Below are 18,687 nucleotides of genomic sequence, written 5' to 3' on the forward strand. Positions count from 1 at the left end.
AAACACAGTTTTCAAATATCCTCAAATTTGGGTGAAGTTCAGATTTTCCTTGGACCCTAGTTCTCTGGCTGGCCACCAGTCCGTATTGCTAATGGTATAACTAGCTGAAAAATGGAAATACAATTTCATGAAAATTTCAAGATTATTTTGGCTTAGATCTGAAACGTAGAGGTAGTATTAGTATCGTACTGTCAGTAATGCTTCATTCTCTAGTCTAAAAAATAAACGCAGGACAGGCTAAACACTTTAGGTAAGCTACGTGTGTAAGGCTAATTCAGCAGCATTTCAAACCGCGAAGGTAAACTTGGTGTGTGAAGAAGCCCTTGGCTCTTTAGTGCTCCCTGTCCAAACTGGTTTTTACTTTCACAGATGTAAGCTGCAAGTGTAATTTGCATTTAAGTGTTGTGATTAAATGTTCCTTTGTATCAAAAAATATAGCGAGTAATATATTGGGTTGGCCCTGCTCCCACATACATGCTTAGGTGTTGATTTCAATGGAGCAGAACCTGTTACTTAAGATGGGGAGAAATGGAAAGAATTCCACACTGCATCCATTTTTTATGGCCCTTATTTAAATCACTGGAAATGGTACGTCTAAATTTAACATACGTTGATTTGATGACGTGCTGAAGGTATCAAATAAATAAACCAGAAAAATGACCCCCAACGTTTCTCCCATCGTTGCTGGACTAATTCTCCAAGGTATCCATACTGGAAAAGCCTGTACATGAAATCCCCTTGTGCAGCCTATGTGTGCATTCATGTGTTGCTTGCAGTGAAAGAGGTATCTTTTCAATATGGAGGTCTTAATTTTGACTCTCATTTATCCAGAAGCAGATGGGAAACCCCATTCCAAACTTCCCATTCCAAAAATAATAGCAGTGTTCAGGCACATTTTATGAAAGCATCTTAGAATTTGTATAAATAAAACTAGTGTACATTTCAAAGAATATATGAAATGCTGGCGTTTTGCTTTTACTGCAAAGATCAAAGAGCCGATTAAAATAAAAATGTCATGAATTTTAAATTATGAATTTAGTCATAACAAAAATATTAAAAAAAAATTAAAGCAGCAGGTGTACCTTATATAGTAAGATAAAGTTTAATATATTTTATTAGCTGAAGGGACACAGAATAACTATCTATCCAGAACTTCAGGCATGCATTTACATAAATATATTAAATTAAGAAAAGCAATTATACACTTAAACATCCTTTTGTCTAAAAAAATTAAATCCACAGATTAACAATAAATCCAACTCTATGCATTTATCACTTCCAGATACAACTGTTCCATTTCTCAGATATTACACAAATACATTTGTTAGAATTTATATGCATTATACATATATTATATATTACATAATAGTGTGTATACATACATGGTGTTCAATAATATAATAATAATTTGTACTTTTTATAGCACTTTTCATTTGAAGAGCTCAAAGCGCTTTACAGAGATCGATTTCACTAATTTTCAGACGGAAAGTGGCAGCACAAAGATGCAATTATTTCAGGTTACATAGAATTTGTGACAGGCAGTAATTGAATTCTCCAGTGAAGTTCAGCCATGCTGTCTCCCTAAAAAGAAATACGCCTATAGCATGTAGTCTCCGTAGGCAGACTTGCAAAGACTCGTACGGTCTCAAGCCAGGAAAGCACTTAATTATATTAATAACATTAAGCACGTGACTTCAGTGAGACTCGTGCTTAAAATTACTTGTGTGCTCCAGTGCTCTGCTAGATTGGTGCCTGTATATGTATAGCAGTATAATACAGTTTATAGAAGATACTTAATTGTAATTTGCATGATATTTTCTAAGCTATTTTCCCACATGTCAAATGTACATACAGTACCTGACAGCTACTATAAAATAAAACTAATTGAACAGAGGAATATCACCACAGTAATGTTCTCAAGTGACAGAATTTAGTTATTTCCTTCTCTGCTTGGCTCCCATTACAATCTAATTGTTCTCAAAAGGGAATTGAAGTTTTAATTCTGCATTATATCTTGTGTGGGACAGCTAATAGCATTTCTGGATAATTCACAGGGTAGGGTTACTGCTTCTGGTGTTAATGGAGATGGCTACAAGACACATCTGGTGACTTAACACCAGGTGGTTTCTGGTCTCTATCTTGATACGAATAGAGTTCACTCCCCACACCAGTTTTGACTCTGCCTAGAACGTTTTCCTTTTAGCGGCTCCTCCTAGGAAAATTCAGAAAATGGGATTTGTTTGTTACTGCCTTGTGATGCAAACCACCGTTTTGTCCTACAGCATCCTACACTGAACCTCCCCCTCCCAAACAGCCACCTCTGTCGGCCTTCTTCCCACCCAAGAATATTGTGAACACAGCCACTGTGATGTTCACGTGCTTTAGTTGGTGCCTTCTTTCTGAAATTTCCTGGGAATTTAAGCAATTTTTCATTTATGTATTTTTTCACTCTTGTTTTCATTGCAAAATGAAAATAAATAAGAAAATCTCATAGACTGTAAAAGGAACTTAACTGTAGGATACGTGGGACCCTGTTGATCACTTATAATAGATGGAAGGTTGTTTTTTATCAGAAATAAAACTCTTCTCCAATAATGAGCTTGCTGTTTGTGCACATTCTTAGCAGTGATTTCTGACATTGTGGAAGCCAGCCTGTGTACAGCAGACAGTAGGTAAAGACACACCTTAGACATACATAACACACAATATTATTTTTTTGTGAATTCCTATATTGAAACAATCACTAGAATGGTGTGTTCTGTACTGAGAGCTATGGTAAGCAGGGGTGTCACGTGGCTTTCAAATCAAACTGTACAGTGTAATGTGAAGAAAACTTTCCTATGGAAGCCTGTGGGAGTTTTCTTTGGGTTAGGGGACAACATGATAATCCTTTGCTAATATATAGAGAAAATCAATAATTATTAGTAACTCATGAGTGAACTGAAGGAAAAAGGTAGATGTGTCAGTTGAAACACTTTTTACAGTACCATAAAATAGCAATGTTTCTCTTTTCCCGGATAAGGCATTAGTAATGCTGTCGGACTAGTCAGCGTGCCCAGTGCAAATCTACGCAGAATTAATCGCTGTGCTAAGATCGTCTGGATGTTGTGCATTTTCTAGCAGCACGATAAATTCTGTGTGCAGGGTCGTGACTGAAATCAATGAGTCCAAAGGCAGGCAGCTACAGAATGCCTGCTCATCCCACCCCGTAATCGCTTGCGCCTGTCACTTCAGTACTGCGGAGTCTCATTGCTTTCAGGCTTACTGGCCTTGTTTTTAAGGGCCACAACAACATTTTCGGATTAGGACATAGTCTTGACTCAGCTATTACACCATTCCTGTTAGATACAGGAAGAAAGGTTTGAAAATGTGCCTAACGCTGGTGAATAACTCTGTAACACTGGATGCAAAACAGTTGAGGGAACTCTTCCATGGATGCTTGTGAGTATCTGCGGGGGCAGCTTTGGGCCCTGTCTTACTATGGCCGTTTCATAAAATGCGGACACTGACTTGGTATTTTAATTATTTTCATGCTTAGTGGCATACACTTACATCTTTGAAATAAGCATGTATGTGTGAAAGAGACTAAATGTGGGCTAATTGCTCAGCATTTTTAAAGATGTACCAAGAAGGCTGGCAGGTTTCATAGACCCCTTGTGTAACTGTTGGCAATACCTATAGAGGAACCCGAGAAGATTGGGTATGCTCTGTATGGCTCTAGGTAGGATACGCTCCGTGCAGCTTGGTGCAGGGCTGAATCTGCAGTCTTATTCCAGAAAACCTTGGTGTGCCTAATGACTGCAGATGCAGACGCAGAGAGGTCATGTGCGCACTGATGTCTGAAGTTAAGATCTTCTGCCAGCTAAGTGGATATCTCTTAAGGACTTAATCCTATAACTAATGAAGTCAACAGGAGATTTTCAGTTGACATCAATGGGCTTCCAGTCAGGCCCTCAAAGATTAAAGTAATCCTGTACTAAGCTTTCAGGAGGCTTCTGCTGTTTCACACCTATATCCTAAAAAGTACACGTGTCTTAGGGCACTTGAATTACTCTGCTGTTGAAAACAATGAACATTTTATGAACATCAGTTTCATTTAATGAACACCAGTCTTCACTTTTTTCAATGTTTCTACAGCATTTTGCCCTGAAACGTCTTATGAAAATATTTAACACTGTGTTGTAGCCAGAACCCGCATTATTTAGTTCATATTTTCTGCAAATATGGATTAGAATAAATTTAAGGCGTTGTTTGCCTTTTTGGTGAGATTCTTAGTTAATTTTCATTTTAAATGGAAAAAAAAAGGTCAATTTTTAATATTGCAAAATGGAAAAAAACAGTTTTAATGTATTTCATGACTCTCTTCTGTTTTTCCTGAGACAAAGATCATGTTTTAAGTCGGACAGAAGATCAAAATGGTAACATTCCTAATTAAACTGATACACAGTTGAACTAAAGGATAGTAAATTGAAATGCATTAATGTCTTTCAAAGACTTCACATAATTAAGGAAAAATAAGCAGAGCAGGAGTCCTTGGAGTTGTTTTATCCGTGTAAACCCAATCTTATAAATGCCTATTTTCATGGATGCAGGTAGAATTAGATGTATGAACATTTATTTTCAACTTAAGGGGACTTTACACCTGTGAAAAATTACTTGGTGTTGTCACAGTCTCCATTTTTACTATTTGTGCATGAAAAGGTCCTTGTTTCTAACCTCAAATTAGAGGAAGTGTGTATGTACTAAAAAGCAACATTTCATCATCCCAGGGCTATCGTTCTGCATTTTACCTGAGGCATCCTATTACTGGAGTGAAACAGGTAACTTTCTGAGAAGCACAGTGGCTGTATAGTGACCCAGTGCTTTCTCCTTTCCTCCAGCTTCAGTCTTATCTGTGTCAGAGCTTCACAGCCTGAGGCTGAGCTGCTCGGGGCTGGTACTCCTGAATTGTACACATCCACCTAAGGTGCAGTATTGGAAGTCACTATGAAGTAACGAAGTTTGGGGGAATGATCCAAAGATGAAAACCTCAGCCTGCTAGGAAGCCTCTTTGATGCCTGTGTCTATTAGGCAGTTTCAAAAAATTAAATGAAGCATGACGTACAGCAACCAGGGATTATTGACATTTGCTGTGGTTCTAGAAAGGAAGGAGCTGCAAAGCCGAATGTGGAGAAGGGAGTGAAAGGAGGAGATAAAACAGAGGTGTCGTCTTGGTGATACAGAGTTTATACTCTTATTTATATCTAATTTACACTTTGTGCGCATGAAATAGAGTAACCTGTGAGGATTTTGAGGTACAAAAGGTTTGCATCTGTGTTCTTGACTGTTAACAGAAGAAATTTATTTCCTTGAGGGGGAGGGTTTGAACAATGTTTCCTATTGGACGCATTAGAAAAAGTAGTTTAGTGTTTTTCTGAAACGGAGTGAAACAATTTGGAGCTGATTTTATGTAACATCATTTTGTTCTCCCTACTTATCTATGGAGTTAAAGACGTTTCTCGTTATATTTCACTAATTTGCCTTCTTTCTGATCAGTGGCATTTAAAAAGAAAGATGAAGATTTTCAGTTCTAAAATAATAAAATGAGGTTTGAAAACTAGCAGACATCAGGGATAGAGCAATGTTGCTTGCAACAGGTATGTTTGTTCTCTTTTTAACAGTAGAAAGCCCCAAAGAATGCTTGAAATGTACAATGTGGTGGGAACAGAGGCAGTTATCTCTGAATAAAGGAAGAAATGAATGGAATAAAAGATTAGGAGAGGGAGAGACAGAGACAGAGACAACTTGAACACATACATAAAATCCCTTCTGGAGGCCCTTATCTAATTGCCTCATTTATCTAGTTTCATTTATAAGCTCAGTTTTATTCTGGGACACTCTCAGAGGTTGTGTGAGAATGGCTGCAGAATGACCTAACTGGCAACAGGCTTTCCACAGACCTTTTTTTTTTTTTTTGTATGCCAATTCTCAGGGCAATTACTGCAGTTGCCCTTTTTATACGAGCATCATGGGTGGCTAGGCCTGGGGTTTACTCACTCTTTTTAATAGTGTAATTTCTTTTGATAAATAAGCAGCTAGGATTTTTTGTGTCTTTTTTTTTGGGAATACTTCTTTTCCACTGGGACTTCCTATGTACCCATGTGGGCTTAATGCAGATGCTTGCTTTCACATGACATAAAAGATGATTTTAAAATTAAGCAAAAGTCTTTCCACAATTTATCTCCCCTCTCCCTCTAATCTTCACTTAGATTACTTCTTAGTTTTGAAGTTTTAATGGAGTGACTCAAACAGATTTTTTTTTTTAACTAAAATAAACTGAAGTATTTTGCTTACATTTTGAAAGTGATTTTCTGGGTGCAGCACAGCTGATGCGAGCTTTTTGCCATGGTTTTGAATGAGGCCTGGATTTAATTCTTAGCTTTTACTGGAGTTCTATTTTCTGATTTCACTAATAAACTAAATTTTCTTTATTACTAAGATCACTGTCCCCATGGCTATGGCATATATATTACCAGGGAGCTTCCATTTAGGTACCCGTGGCATTTTTTAAGTCTCCAGGAACTGAGCAGTGAGAAAAGAGCTATCACATCTCCCCATGTCGAAAATAATGTGTCACAGTGGACTTAAAGTTGGGTTTATTTTTAAATATGTTTCATTAAAGAAGGTGTTAAAGATGTTATCTCTGTCAGATATTTAAATGTTGCTGAAATACTTCAGCGACTTTCTTGCTTTGCCGATTATGAAGGGTGTAATAAAACTGCGCCATTTGACAGATTTAGACAGCTGGCTCATTCATGAGAAGTTCACGTTTTTGTCACCCACGTTGAATAAGGAAAGATTAGATGCTAAGGTCAATTTACAAAAATGGTTGTCAGGACATTTTTTAATTGTAAAACTTTTTGTGATGGAATTCAGGGAAAAGACTAAAGGCAGAAAGCAGCAGAGACAAAGAGCTGCTATTAACCTACAGATGCTACCGCAGGGTTCATTTTAAGATTGGTCACACTGCTTAGCCAATGAAGTGTTCGTGTGACTATAAGGGACCACCCTTTTCTGGGGTGAGAGGGCAATTTGGTCTTCATGCTCACTTAATCCCGAGACGTCCTTGAATGGACTGTCAGTTGAATCTACATTGTGCAAAATTATGCATGCACTTTTTAATGCAGACCATTGTTCGCTGAGCACTTAACCAAGATTTCTCAACCAATTTCCATTTGGCATGAGGTCACTGGAAACCCAGGCAAACATATATGGAAGGCAAATGTAATTTTCTGTTCCTCTGAGCTGGAATGTGTAAGACAGAGAAAGACAAGTAGCAGTCATGCTGTACTTTCAGATTTAGTACTTACTAAATGAAGACCGACAACTTTTCTATGAAGAAAAATTTGTTGCATGTCGCTGCCCTGGAGAGGTAATTTTGCTACTGGGGAGTACTGTGGCTAAAGTCTTTTAGATATTACTGCCTAAAATCTTGTAAAAACATCGTAAACGTTGATGCATGAGCAGCTGCTTGCAAGAACCATAGGATGTGCACACTGACTACCGTGCTTTCTTTTCATTGGCAAGATTTTATAAAATCCAGGTAGTGCAAAGGAAATCTGATAGTCGGTAAGTAGTGAGGAGAGAAACTGCCAAGAACGCCCTAGAGCCGGAGACAAGGGCAGCAGTTCTGACGACACATCTAGTTAGACTATTAATACTTTAGAAAGCCTGGCTATAGCATGTACGTCACATTTATTGATACATTTACAAAGACTCAATTTTATGTTACCTCTTCAAGGAACATTTACATTTAGAACTGCATTTGGCAAAAGAATCATTATACTTTTTTTACAAGCGACACCTTACACAGCCAACACGTGCTCACGTGAGCTGTCATCCGGGGACGTTCTGTTCAGGGTGAAATCGGCAGCAGTCTACTCGGGTATAATCTGGCCCCTCCTGTTACAGTGAAAATCACTTTATGAACACTTTTAGCGTATGCTGGAATTTTATTACGATTGGTTGGCGGTTGTTTTTTTTTTTTTCATCCGTCGTAAACGAATACAAGTTGACACAAGGATACATTTCTAGATTAGATCCACAACACTTTAAAGAGTGTGTTTGCTCTCTCCCCGTCTTTCCAATTAAGTTGGTGAAAAATGTAACTTTAGTATTTTACAGGACATGGTAAAGCTGTCTCATCTAGGTGATGTCTATATTATAAAAATAAAATAAAATAATATAAATAGGTAACATGAACCCAGTGCCCATCGTTAAATAACATATATGATAAAAAGCAGACCTTCTAGGATGACTGGTTTGGAAATATGCGAATATAATTTAATTATTAAACACTTGAAACAATCTTGATATTAAGCTGCGATAACCAGATTTTTGCATCTATGCTAGATAAGAAAATGCGTAACATTCTGTAATAGAGTTACATTGATGAAGGTGAAGGTTACAGTCTTACAATGAATTGCCTAGATAGGAATGCATTAAGGAGTTCTGAAATAATGTCTCATGACGTAGTTCAGTTCACCTTAGAAACTGGTACAGCTGGATTTTATTAAGTCCAGCAGTTTATACAGCAATGTTTGAAAACTGCTCTCTTATTGCTACAATCAGATAGGTACAGACACAAGATTTCTGGGATGTCAAAGAATCCATTAAGACATCACAAAAGTCCTTTGATGAAAATGGGGTTTACAGTGGAATTACTTTGTAAACTATTTCTCATGAAGAAATAAATATTAAAAAAAATTCCACTAGCTGTAAAACTGCATTTGTGATAGTGCGTGCGTGGGTATGTGTGCACGTGTCGGATATCGGTACGTCTGGGGAGACGCACAGAAATATTTACACACATACAAATAATTTATCTGCACATTTGTGGATTTTATACTTAAATTAATAAAGTAAATCAAATCACCGATATTTGTTGTAGGATAACAGTCTTTTTAAAAATGACAGGATTCAAAACAAATGCCCGTTGCAAGTGTAGTTTCCAAATAGTCCCAGAAACTATACAATGTAGCTGGTTAGATCCAGCAAATAGGATGTCATGTCTAGGATCTGATCAAGAATACCTGCCCTGGTCACTCTTCGGATGTTTCTATCCACTTGTTCACACTGAGGGCCGAGATAGCCTTTTTTACACAAGCATTTATTAGGCCTTACACAGACACCTCCATGTCGACAGGCTGGGTCACATTTTGCTGTGGGTAAAAAAACAGCGATTTTCTGATTTGTTTAGAGCGACACAAACTGGCAAGATATACATTCATTAAGAGCTTATGATGATAAAGCACATCGATTAAAAATGAACCAGAAAGGACAAAATCTGAGAAGATTTCAAACCATATTTGTTAAAGTTTTAGAACAATAGGGGGAGGAAATAATGCTGTATGTCTGAGTGGATGTCAGCCAGGACAGAGTGGACAGATTTTTGAAAATGCCGAATTCCCATATTCATGCTTGACTTTTAGAGTGCATAGAAGACTCATCTCAAAAGACTTGAGACTGCAAATGTCTTATCATTTGAAAATGAGACATACAGCATATCTACATCTTTAGTGGTGGTCTACCTTATCCCATTTCTTATGCTGGCAACCCAAAAATGTCCTGAAGGGGCTGAGATATTTTAGCACCTGCCCATCTCCAAGTTAGCAAGTGCCGAATCTCGGGTAAACCCCTTTGTACGTGCAAAGTTCTGCACTACTCGCTCTCCTGATCAGAGCAGAGCAGGCTGCAGTTGACCACAGAGATGCACTCCTTGAATCACTTACACTTGGAACAAAATTAAATTCCCTTTAAAAAAAAAAAAGAGTATTTTTTGACAGTTTTTATCATCCAGTTAAGTTTCAAAGTTTTTCCCTCCCTCTTTAGTAGGTGCCTGATGTTTTACCAATAGAGTTCTAGGATAATCAGCTTGCTTAAATTTTTCAAATATATATGCTATTTTAAATTGTAGCCAATGTTAGCAAAATGATCAATAACTTTAGTTGTGGAAGTATTTTCTTCTGGGGCAGGGTCACAGAACTGTGATAAATATAATGTGTCTTTCTTTTTGCATTTTGTTTAATGTTATCTGTGACAATAAAGCTATAATATTGATTTACAGAGTTTTATAATACCCAATATAAAAACAGGTTTCTTGGTTTTATTCATGAGATTTACACTGGGAGGAAACTGATGCCTCATAAAGTAATTTTTCTTATTTAAATTATAATAGTAGCTTGAGGTCCGCCTAGAACATCTCTGTTAAGTGCCTCGAGTGGGCCTCATTCTCTAAATGTAGGAAATCTCTGACTGACAAGCGAGGACAATTGAAGTTGGGCTATTTGGCCAGATGACCTCATCCATTTCTCCCACCTGCTTTTTGCATGGCTGTATGATGGTCAGCTCATGCATCCTGCCCATAAGATATATCATCAGTGATTCATTCTTTTAATTTCATTCCGAACGAAGTCAGTCTTGCTCAGCACTAAAAACCCAGAGGTTGCTGATATTTACGCTCTAGTCTGTAAGGACCTCGTAGCTGATCCTGCTTCAGCAGGGCCCTCCTGAGTGCCCTTCCAACCTGAATTCTCCCTGGTCCCTCATGTGATCCTTGCTTTGTCCTACTCTGTGATTCTTTTCCTCTTTTGAGTACTACTGCCATCCTGTTAACCTTATCTCTTTGTACAGACACCTGGTCAAACGTGCTGACCAAATATGCTTAGTCAGGAGACTGTGCTGATGCACTAATAACACTTCCTGGTACCCAGGCTTGTTCTGGAGTATGTGAATAGGCCAGAGTTATATGTCTCAGACATAACCACAGCCTCTGTGAGAGGCACTCCAGGTTCATTCATCTCACCCCTTTGGTGGCATACCCAACATCTAGTTTGCTCACAGGCACTTCTTCACGTGACTTTTAAAAGATACACGATGGCAACAAGATAAGTCTTAATAAAAGCACTGCGAATAATAATAGATAACAGTAACGTTCTGATTATGAGCTGCTTTGTGATAAGTTGTACACAGAATTCTCTTTAACAAACTGGAGTTATTTTATTTTGTAGGGTCAAAAGTAAGAATTTACCAAAACTAAAGTTGAACTAAATTAGTGAAGTGCAAAATATGCAATAGCGACCTGAGGGTCAAACTTACCATCTTTCCTGACAAGGTAGTCCTATTTGACACTGACAGTGATAATACTGCAGCTGGAAGCTGAATGTCCAAACATGGAACATGTACTGATCCCATTTCCTTTCATTATATGGTCTTGGTGAAAAAATAAGAATATTGTTGTCTATCCTATTTATGCTATTAATTGCATTCTGTAATGGTTCACATTGCATTTGATGTTCTAACTGTTGCACTCAACTGAAGGCTTATTTTCTCCTACAACTCATGAGATCAGTATTTCTTTAATGTTATCTTAGAGCTGATTGTCAATGATATATATTGAAAATTTCTCTCAGCAAGTATTTAAAAGCAAACTATGACATGTAACTGCTTTTTTCACTTGTGCTATGAATCTGTATACAAACCAGTTCTGCAGAACTCTCCTTCCCAGCCTTGATTACAGCAGCATTTTCCTGTGGGGGTGCAGTGCCCATTCCGACAATGCCTTGAACATTCAGATGTCAGTATCTGTGCAGACTGAGCTGTTCTTTTGCATTCTTCAGGGACTAAAGGCCTGAATAAAAATACATGAACCAAGCAGATAGTTAAAAGTTGGGGTCAAGGGGAAAAACTTTGGTTTTTTTTATTAAAGGCCTGGTTTTCTTTTATGGTATTATCAGTGGGAGAAATCTGTGTTCTAAGGAAATTGCTTTTTGTCTCAAAACCACCAATAAACATAGAGATGATACAATATGTTACATTATAGAAAAATACAGTGTGATTTGCTATACTTTGATGTAACTGCCTTCAGACATCTTCTACAAGATTAAATAATAGTGCTTGAGAATTCTTGAAGCTTGAACCTGGCAAAACCAGCTTGCTGAAAAGCTTATCACAGGCAGCATATATCTCTAGATAATATCATAATTAGATGTGCTAAATTGTGTGGCTTTTTTTCAGAGAGCGCAAACATTCCTATAAATTCACTCCAGAATCTGATGGTGACTTTTTGCTTTTCTAGCTGATTTATATTTCCGACTGCATGCTGGGAAGACTAATCTGAACAGCAGGTTTTATGTCACATATTAGGACGTGCATAATAATGTTGTGGAAGTATTACTTCTATCTATTTATTCAGTTTGATGTTGAAGATTTTTATGTCCATATTCTTGTGAATCATGTTTGGATTATGTATTCCAGATGCTTACTTGAGCATCTGACCATCGGAAAAGACTTTTTCACTATGAGGGTAACCGAGCTCTGGCACAGGTTGCCCAGAGCAGCGTGGAGTCTCCATCCTTGGAGATATTTGGGAGCTGTCTGGACATGGTCCTGGGCAACTGGCTGTAGGTGGCCCTGCTTGAGCCCTGGGTTGGACCAGGTGCCCTTCAGAGCTCCCTTCCCACCTCAACTGTTCAGATACTAAAATCCTCGATTGATACTCCTGTGAGGAGAAAAGAATAGACTTTGGAGTCTGAGAAAGAAGGGGTGTGCTGGAGGTGTGACAAACAGTGGCAGAAAAAAAAAGAGGAGGAAAATTGGGCATTTTTGTTTACCTCCCATTTCAACATCAGAAGAAATATCGAGGGAAAAAATTAAGCTAAAGAAAATGAAAGTAACTTGTTGAACTCATGGCTTCTAAGACATCAATGAAGCCCATGTTCTAGTAGGATTTAAAAAAGCTATTTCTATGCACAATGGACCCATTCAAAGTAATATTAGATAGGGTAAAAATAATTTTTAAGAAAAATAAGCACTCATACCTAATGTCACAAAAGTTGCGCAGTTGGTGACCGGGCTTGCGTTCCCCACCCCCGCTTTGGCAGGCGCCTCGTTACCGGTACATGACGGGGCTTCTTGCATTTTTCTTTGAAACAGAGTAATGGCGCACAGGCTCGCGGGTTTGTTTCACCCTAGCGCTTTCTCTGCTCGGCCTGAATTGCTGCCGTGATTATTTAAACATCCATGCAGGAGAACTGGTTCCCCACAGATGTTAAGGACAGAAAGAATCTGTGGATGCATCTTTAGTGTAGCACCACCTTCTGATTTCCCAAGCGTTTCTGAGAATCAAACTTAAGGTCCTGTGTTATTTAACGGCTTTGAAACATGTTTTGACGCCTTTCATGCAGCGTATTTTGAAACCCTTTCGCTTTTTGAGTGTACGTATTTCCACAGCTGTCTTTTAAATATAATGCATTATTTTTTTGACCTGTAATGAATTCCAGCTCTGTAGTAATGAGTGCATTACATATGACCTGGTTAAGAAAGTTCCTACAGTTAAAAATCATATGTGAAATTCACAGGTGATGCTGGTTTGGAAGCAGTTCTAGAAAATGATATGATTTTCAGTGGAGACATGTTCAGGTTTAAAATAGAAAGGTCTTAAAGTAGAAAGATCTGTCTTCTAATTCCTACCCCTGGAAGAAAAAAAAAAAAATCTAAATTTGAGGTGACTTCTTTACAGCCAGCTGCACAGGAGACAGTATTCAATTGGACTTGATGATCTTGAAGGTCTTTTCCAACTTAAAGAATCTATGATACTTTCTTCATCTGTCTCTGTTAAAGCCCATTTCTTTCAAGCTACTTTAAATGGGAATCTTCTCTTCTTCTTGCTCAAACACAAGCACAGTACTGTGCTAGCAGAAAACATAGCGTCAGAGTCCTGGAGAATCACTTGGAAAAGGCCTCCAGTGGCATATCTTTAGCAAAGAATGACCTCATAAGCCACAGAGATATTTTATTTGTGAAGATAATGATTGATTTTATTAATAGATGTAAAGTATTTATTTATGATAGTGCTGGAATATATGTCTCTTTTTTTGTTTGTATTTAAGTAGGGAGGCAGAAATCATACTTTTTTGTATCCTGCCAAGCATGGCTGGTCACTTGCATGATTTAAAGTTTTCTAGTGCTCTTGGTACTTGTAAATATAACCTTGCCTTTTATTCTACCATCAATCAGTAACTTGCACTCATCACGCCCGGATAATATTTATTAATGGTGGGGTGGAGTAGAAACAAAGATGGAAAAAATTCTGGTTGGCAGAGTGCCTTAGGAGAAGAGGAATACAAATGCAGCTGCAGCAGAATCCTTCTTCTGTGTGAGAAGAATTCCTGGTTTTCCTTAGTTGTGCTATAGGAAAAGCCACACTTCTTCCTCAGGATTTGAATGCCATTATGGTACCAACACATATCAAGAGAAAGTCTCTGCCCTCCAATACTGACAATTTGCATTCTTAAGACTTTAGAGGGGTGAAAATTCAGGCTTCAGCGTAAGTTGAGCTGAATCTCACAAAGATAACACATCTTGAATCTGACTGCTGGGACTTGATCTTCCCAGCAATTTCAAGCCTATGATTCTGTTTATATAACCAGTGCTTCGCGCTGTCTCTTGATGTAGAAAATGGAGGGGACTGTGGAGGATGGAGCCACACTGTGGGATGGGGAGAATTTCTTTCCTTGTCTGCCTCAATCTATAAAACTCTGAAGGGTACAGCTTGATTCCTCTTACAGTACGCACTACTTCGTCTGCAGAAAGCCAGCCAAAAATGTAGCTGATAATGACTATTTATATGGTCTGTACAACTCTAGTTATCTTAAAGAGCTGTTCATATATACAGTACAGTACAGTATATCTTGCTTGTTAAAACATGCTTTCATGAAACTGTGTAACAACTCTAAATGTATGGAACATGGGAGAAAAGTTGTACTGGGGGCTGGGGCCCTCACTGGGTCCCTTTGCTGACGTGTGCAGTGAGCTGGGAATTCGGGACTGTACGATGTGTAAAATAATTTTTGCTGCATTAGTGTAGCTAGTATAAGAAAGTAGCCTCTATGGGTAGTTTAGAGGCATATAAAGGTCTAACGTGCTTTACTAGATTCAACACATCCTGGAACTGCTTGGGATTTTGTGCTTTCTTTAGTGCATCTCTTCACAGTTCCACTAAACACACAGTGATTTGGTTGCTATATGCGCTAGCCTGCAACTCAAGACATCCATAAATCAATGCAAATGAAGGGTCAAATTCAGCATTAATACCATGGTATGGAACAGAAAGCAATTCCTCCATCGTGCCTTTGACACAATATTAAAAATCTCTACTTTCCCGCTAAAGTGAGAAAAAACCCAGAGGAAATTCCTGGATGTTCAAATTCAAACAAGAGCCACAGCTGTAGAAATCCCAACTGTGGTACAAAATATATGGAAAGAATGTTATGCTTCAATTAAACGTACACAAGATATTAGGTATTAGAATGATGCTTAAGTATATCACTGAAATTTGTGCATTAATTGTGTGTGGGTTTTTTTCCTTTGTAAGGGAAAATGTCAAGAAAAAAATAGTCATTTCACTACTTGTCATAGACCGAATTTACTACTTGTCATAGAATAAATATAGCATCTCTTCAGGTACAGCTTCTAAAATTAAAAAGTATACCTTTAGTGCTGGGAGAGATGCCAAAAGCTCGTTACTTGTCTCCAGATTTACTACATGGGAATAATGTGGAAAAAACTCACGGCTTTTAAGATTTAAACTCAGCAGCATATCAAATTTATTCTTATATGGTATACTTGTTCATGACCTCTAGTCTTAAGAAATTCTGTCATGTTTGAAAACTAGTCCCTAGTGAAGCCTGTATCAATGTTAATAGCTAAGAGGTCAATGCAACTGCTAAACAGTTTGTATTACTGTCAGGGTGGTCATGAAAACAACACCTGCTGCATGAGCACTTGGCAGCTGGGTCAACAGGCACTGTGGGAATTTATCAATTTAGGGGGCCACTTGCATAACACTTGGACTGCTGAATTGGGAAAGACTGGCTTACTGGGCTAAAGCTGCTCTATTATGTATGACTTTCTTTAGGATGGCAGAGGCTTCCTGCAGGCTCCAGAAAGTAAGCAAAAGATAAACTGAGCTGTTTTTTCCTTATAAAGCGATAAAAAGTGAGAAGTCCTTAAGAGCCAATGCTAGAAAGTCTAAAAAAAAAAGGGGGGTGAAAGGGGGGGGAGGGAAATCCCAAACCAAAACAAAAACTTTTACAGTCAGTGAGCTGTGATGTGATTGAAAAAAATCCTTAGGTTTTTCCATCGTGGTTACAAAGGAGTTTTTGTGAAGTACTTCTGTAAAGTGAAACTCTCTAGACTGGTATTCGCAAAAAGCTCTAATTTCTCTTTAGTGTCTCTTATGGGAATAGTAACTGCAAGTGGGTAGGTAAATGAGATAAGAATTTTGCATGCTCTGGCTAAACTAAACATAATTAGACATTAATTCTAGCTTTCCATTCCCTCAAATGACTTAAGGGACAGTAACTTTCTGAACAGAAAGAAATTGTACGGCCCACCTGGGTTGGTGAGAGCATTCACCAACAAAACTGGCTCATTCTACAGAGAGTTTCCAGTAGTACCCTCAGAGTATGTCTATAACCCGTCAGAACTATCTTGATGCAGATTAGTCCAGTTCCGTATGTTTCCTCGTCTCCGCTTCCATAGTAATTAAAGTGTTCAAAAGGAATATGCTTTCATAAATGCTGGTGTTCTGTCACACCATCAAACACTCTCGACTCATACCAAACAATAAAATCACCAGTGTTTTTGTAAAGAGCCCGAACAATGCCAAAGTGAGGTATGATCTAGATATTGTCCCTTAGTGTTTCAAATCACTCTGTTCGGAAATACTCTCTGCCAGCGGAAATCCCAGATGGTGATGATGGAAAGAATGATAAGTGGAACTAAATACACTGGAGGGTCATGAAAGAAGAAGGAGATGGTTTGAATCAAGTTCAAGTTTCAGTCCAACAGAAAGCATGTAATTCTGGCTGTTGATACAAAACATATTGAAATCCAGATCTGTAAGGTGTTAAAAGGAGAGGAAGAGGAAGTCTTCTTACATGTGCGAGGACACTTACTTAAGCTATGCCCTCTTTTGTAAAAATCACCTGCTGGCTCCAGTGACCATCCTGGTCAAAAGAATTATTCATCCCCTTTGAAATCACCTTAAAACTTCACAGGGGACACAGCACTGCGTGACTGCCCTGTAAACTTGTCTGGGTTTAGTCTCTTCTTATAAATGGAAATCTTTTGCGTTGTTTGTCAGTTTGAGTACTCTTCTCTGCATCTCTTTCATTTTGTCTATAATTTGCTTAGAGATAGAAGTAACCCTAAGTGTTCTAAAAGAAGAGTTACAAAGCCCCATCATGGCTGTTCTGCCACCTTCCTTCCTTCTTGGTCTGTCCCTGTGTATGACTTTCAAAGAGCAGCTGGTAATAATGTTTAAATTACAGCTGATAGGAACCTATCAACAGATCTTTCTTATTTAAATGTGCATTTTTAATACTGTCCACAGCTGATTTTCTCCTTTCAGAGTGCTAGAAAATATTTACTTTTTCTTTTCTAATGATTTTGTCACCTATTTTCTCTGTTATTGACTAGCCAGAATATTTGGACCTTTTCTGTATCATTATCTATACTTGGATATTTTCTATATCACTGTTTACCTAGTTATTTTTCCTATGGATTCAACAATGTTGTTGTGATTGATATTAGTATGCATTTGTAGAAACAGAAAGCAAGACAGAAAAATTATAAAAAAGGGAGTGAAAAAAAAATAGAAAATAAAGTTTTTCTTTTTTTGGTCAGAAAGACAATTTATAAAATGTTACTATTTGCACTGATTCAGGACGTCTGACTTATCCTACCTTTTAGTGGAGATGTACATAAGTCTTTCTCCCTGTATTTTCTCATTAGTTCCTAAGCCTGGAAAGTAGTTTACTTGTGATAACACCTTTTTGATAATCATGAAAAAATGGATGTACTTTTCAGAGACAGAGTTTTAACTTAAGAAATTCTTCTCTTGCTGTTAGTTGAACTAATTTACTTAATGCTGGTTTTATGTGTTTGTAATCCCCAGGGTTTCCCACATTTCCTCCAGTGCCAAAGCTAAATATGCTATTCCCTGTTCCCTTCACTCTCCTTGATTTTGGTAATAGGTAGTATATGTGTATTTTGGAGCAACTTACATACTTGAGGTTTACATTCATTTTTAACTTTTTTTTCTGATTTATCACTTCATTGTGTAAGAGCTCCCAAGTACTAATGTATCATTATAACAACTTTGTTACAAAGAGAAGGATCATTTAATTCCGTGCTTCCGATGGAAGGCGACTTAGTTATTGACATGAAGTGTTTGGAGGAACTGACCAATAGTTTCCTGTGGTACTCTGAAGTCTCTGTTTCAAACTGCCTTGATGATGGAGGAGTTCAGAACCTCTGTGTTGATCGTATTTATCAATTTGTCATATATCACCTCAGTTTAACACTTCATTTATGTTAGATGTGAAGGATTGGTTTAGGATAGGACTCTCCAATTGCTGAGTACTGAAGACTAATGCAAAGGATTCTCTGGATTACCCTCATCCTCCCATCTCCTAATGTTTTAATGTGTCCACTTCTTTTGAAGTGTTTTTCTACTGCTGGCAATATTCAAGTAGTAGGTTTCCTTCTTAAGCTACATTGGAGACAAGGAAATCAGGGTCACAGTTATGTTTGAGAATAATTTTGATTATTCAGTAATTTCTAATAAGATCAAAAGAAACCAAA

General features: G+C 37.8%; 1 protein-coding gene across 1 annotated transcript in view; it reads right to left on the reverse strand.

Annotated features, from left to right (window-relative positions):
- Positions 1 to 8,033: 8,033 nt before the first annotated feature.
- HHIP (hedgehog interacting protein) overlaps positions 8,034 to 18,687 on the reverse strand; it is a 68,998-nt gene continuing 58,344 nt past the window's right edge. The window contains exons 14-15 of the mRNA XM_010151462.1: positions 11,520 to 11,668; positions 8,034 to 9,200 (exon numbers count right to left, since the gene is read on the reverse strand). Coding sequence (XP_010149764.1) covers positions 9,007 to 9,200; positions 11,520 to 11,668 — 343 coding nt within the window. The 3' untranslated portion in view covers positions 8,034 to 9,006. The remainder of the gene's footprint in view (positions 9,201 to 11,519; positions 11,669 to 18,687) is intronic.

The sequence above is a fragment of the Eurypyga helias genome, unplaced genomic scaffold (genome assembly GCF_000690775.1).
Source record: "Eurypyga helias isolate BGI_N326 unplaced genomic scaffold, ASM69077v1 scaffold11145, whole genome shotgun sequence".
NCBI classification, from domain to species: Eukaryota; Metazoa; Chordata; class Aves; order Eurypygiformes; family Eurypygidae; genus Eurypyga; species Eurypyga helias.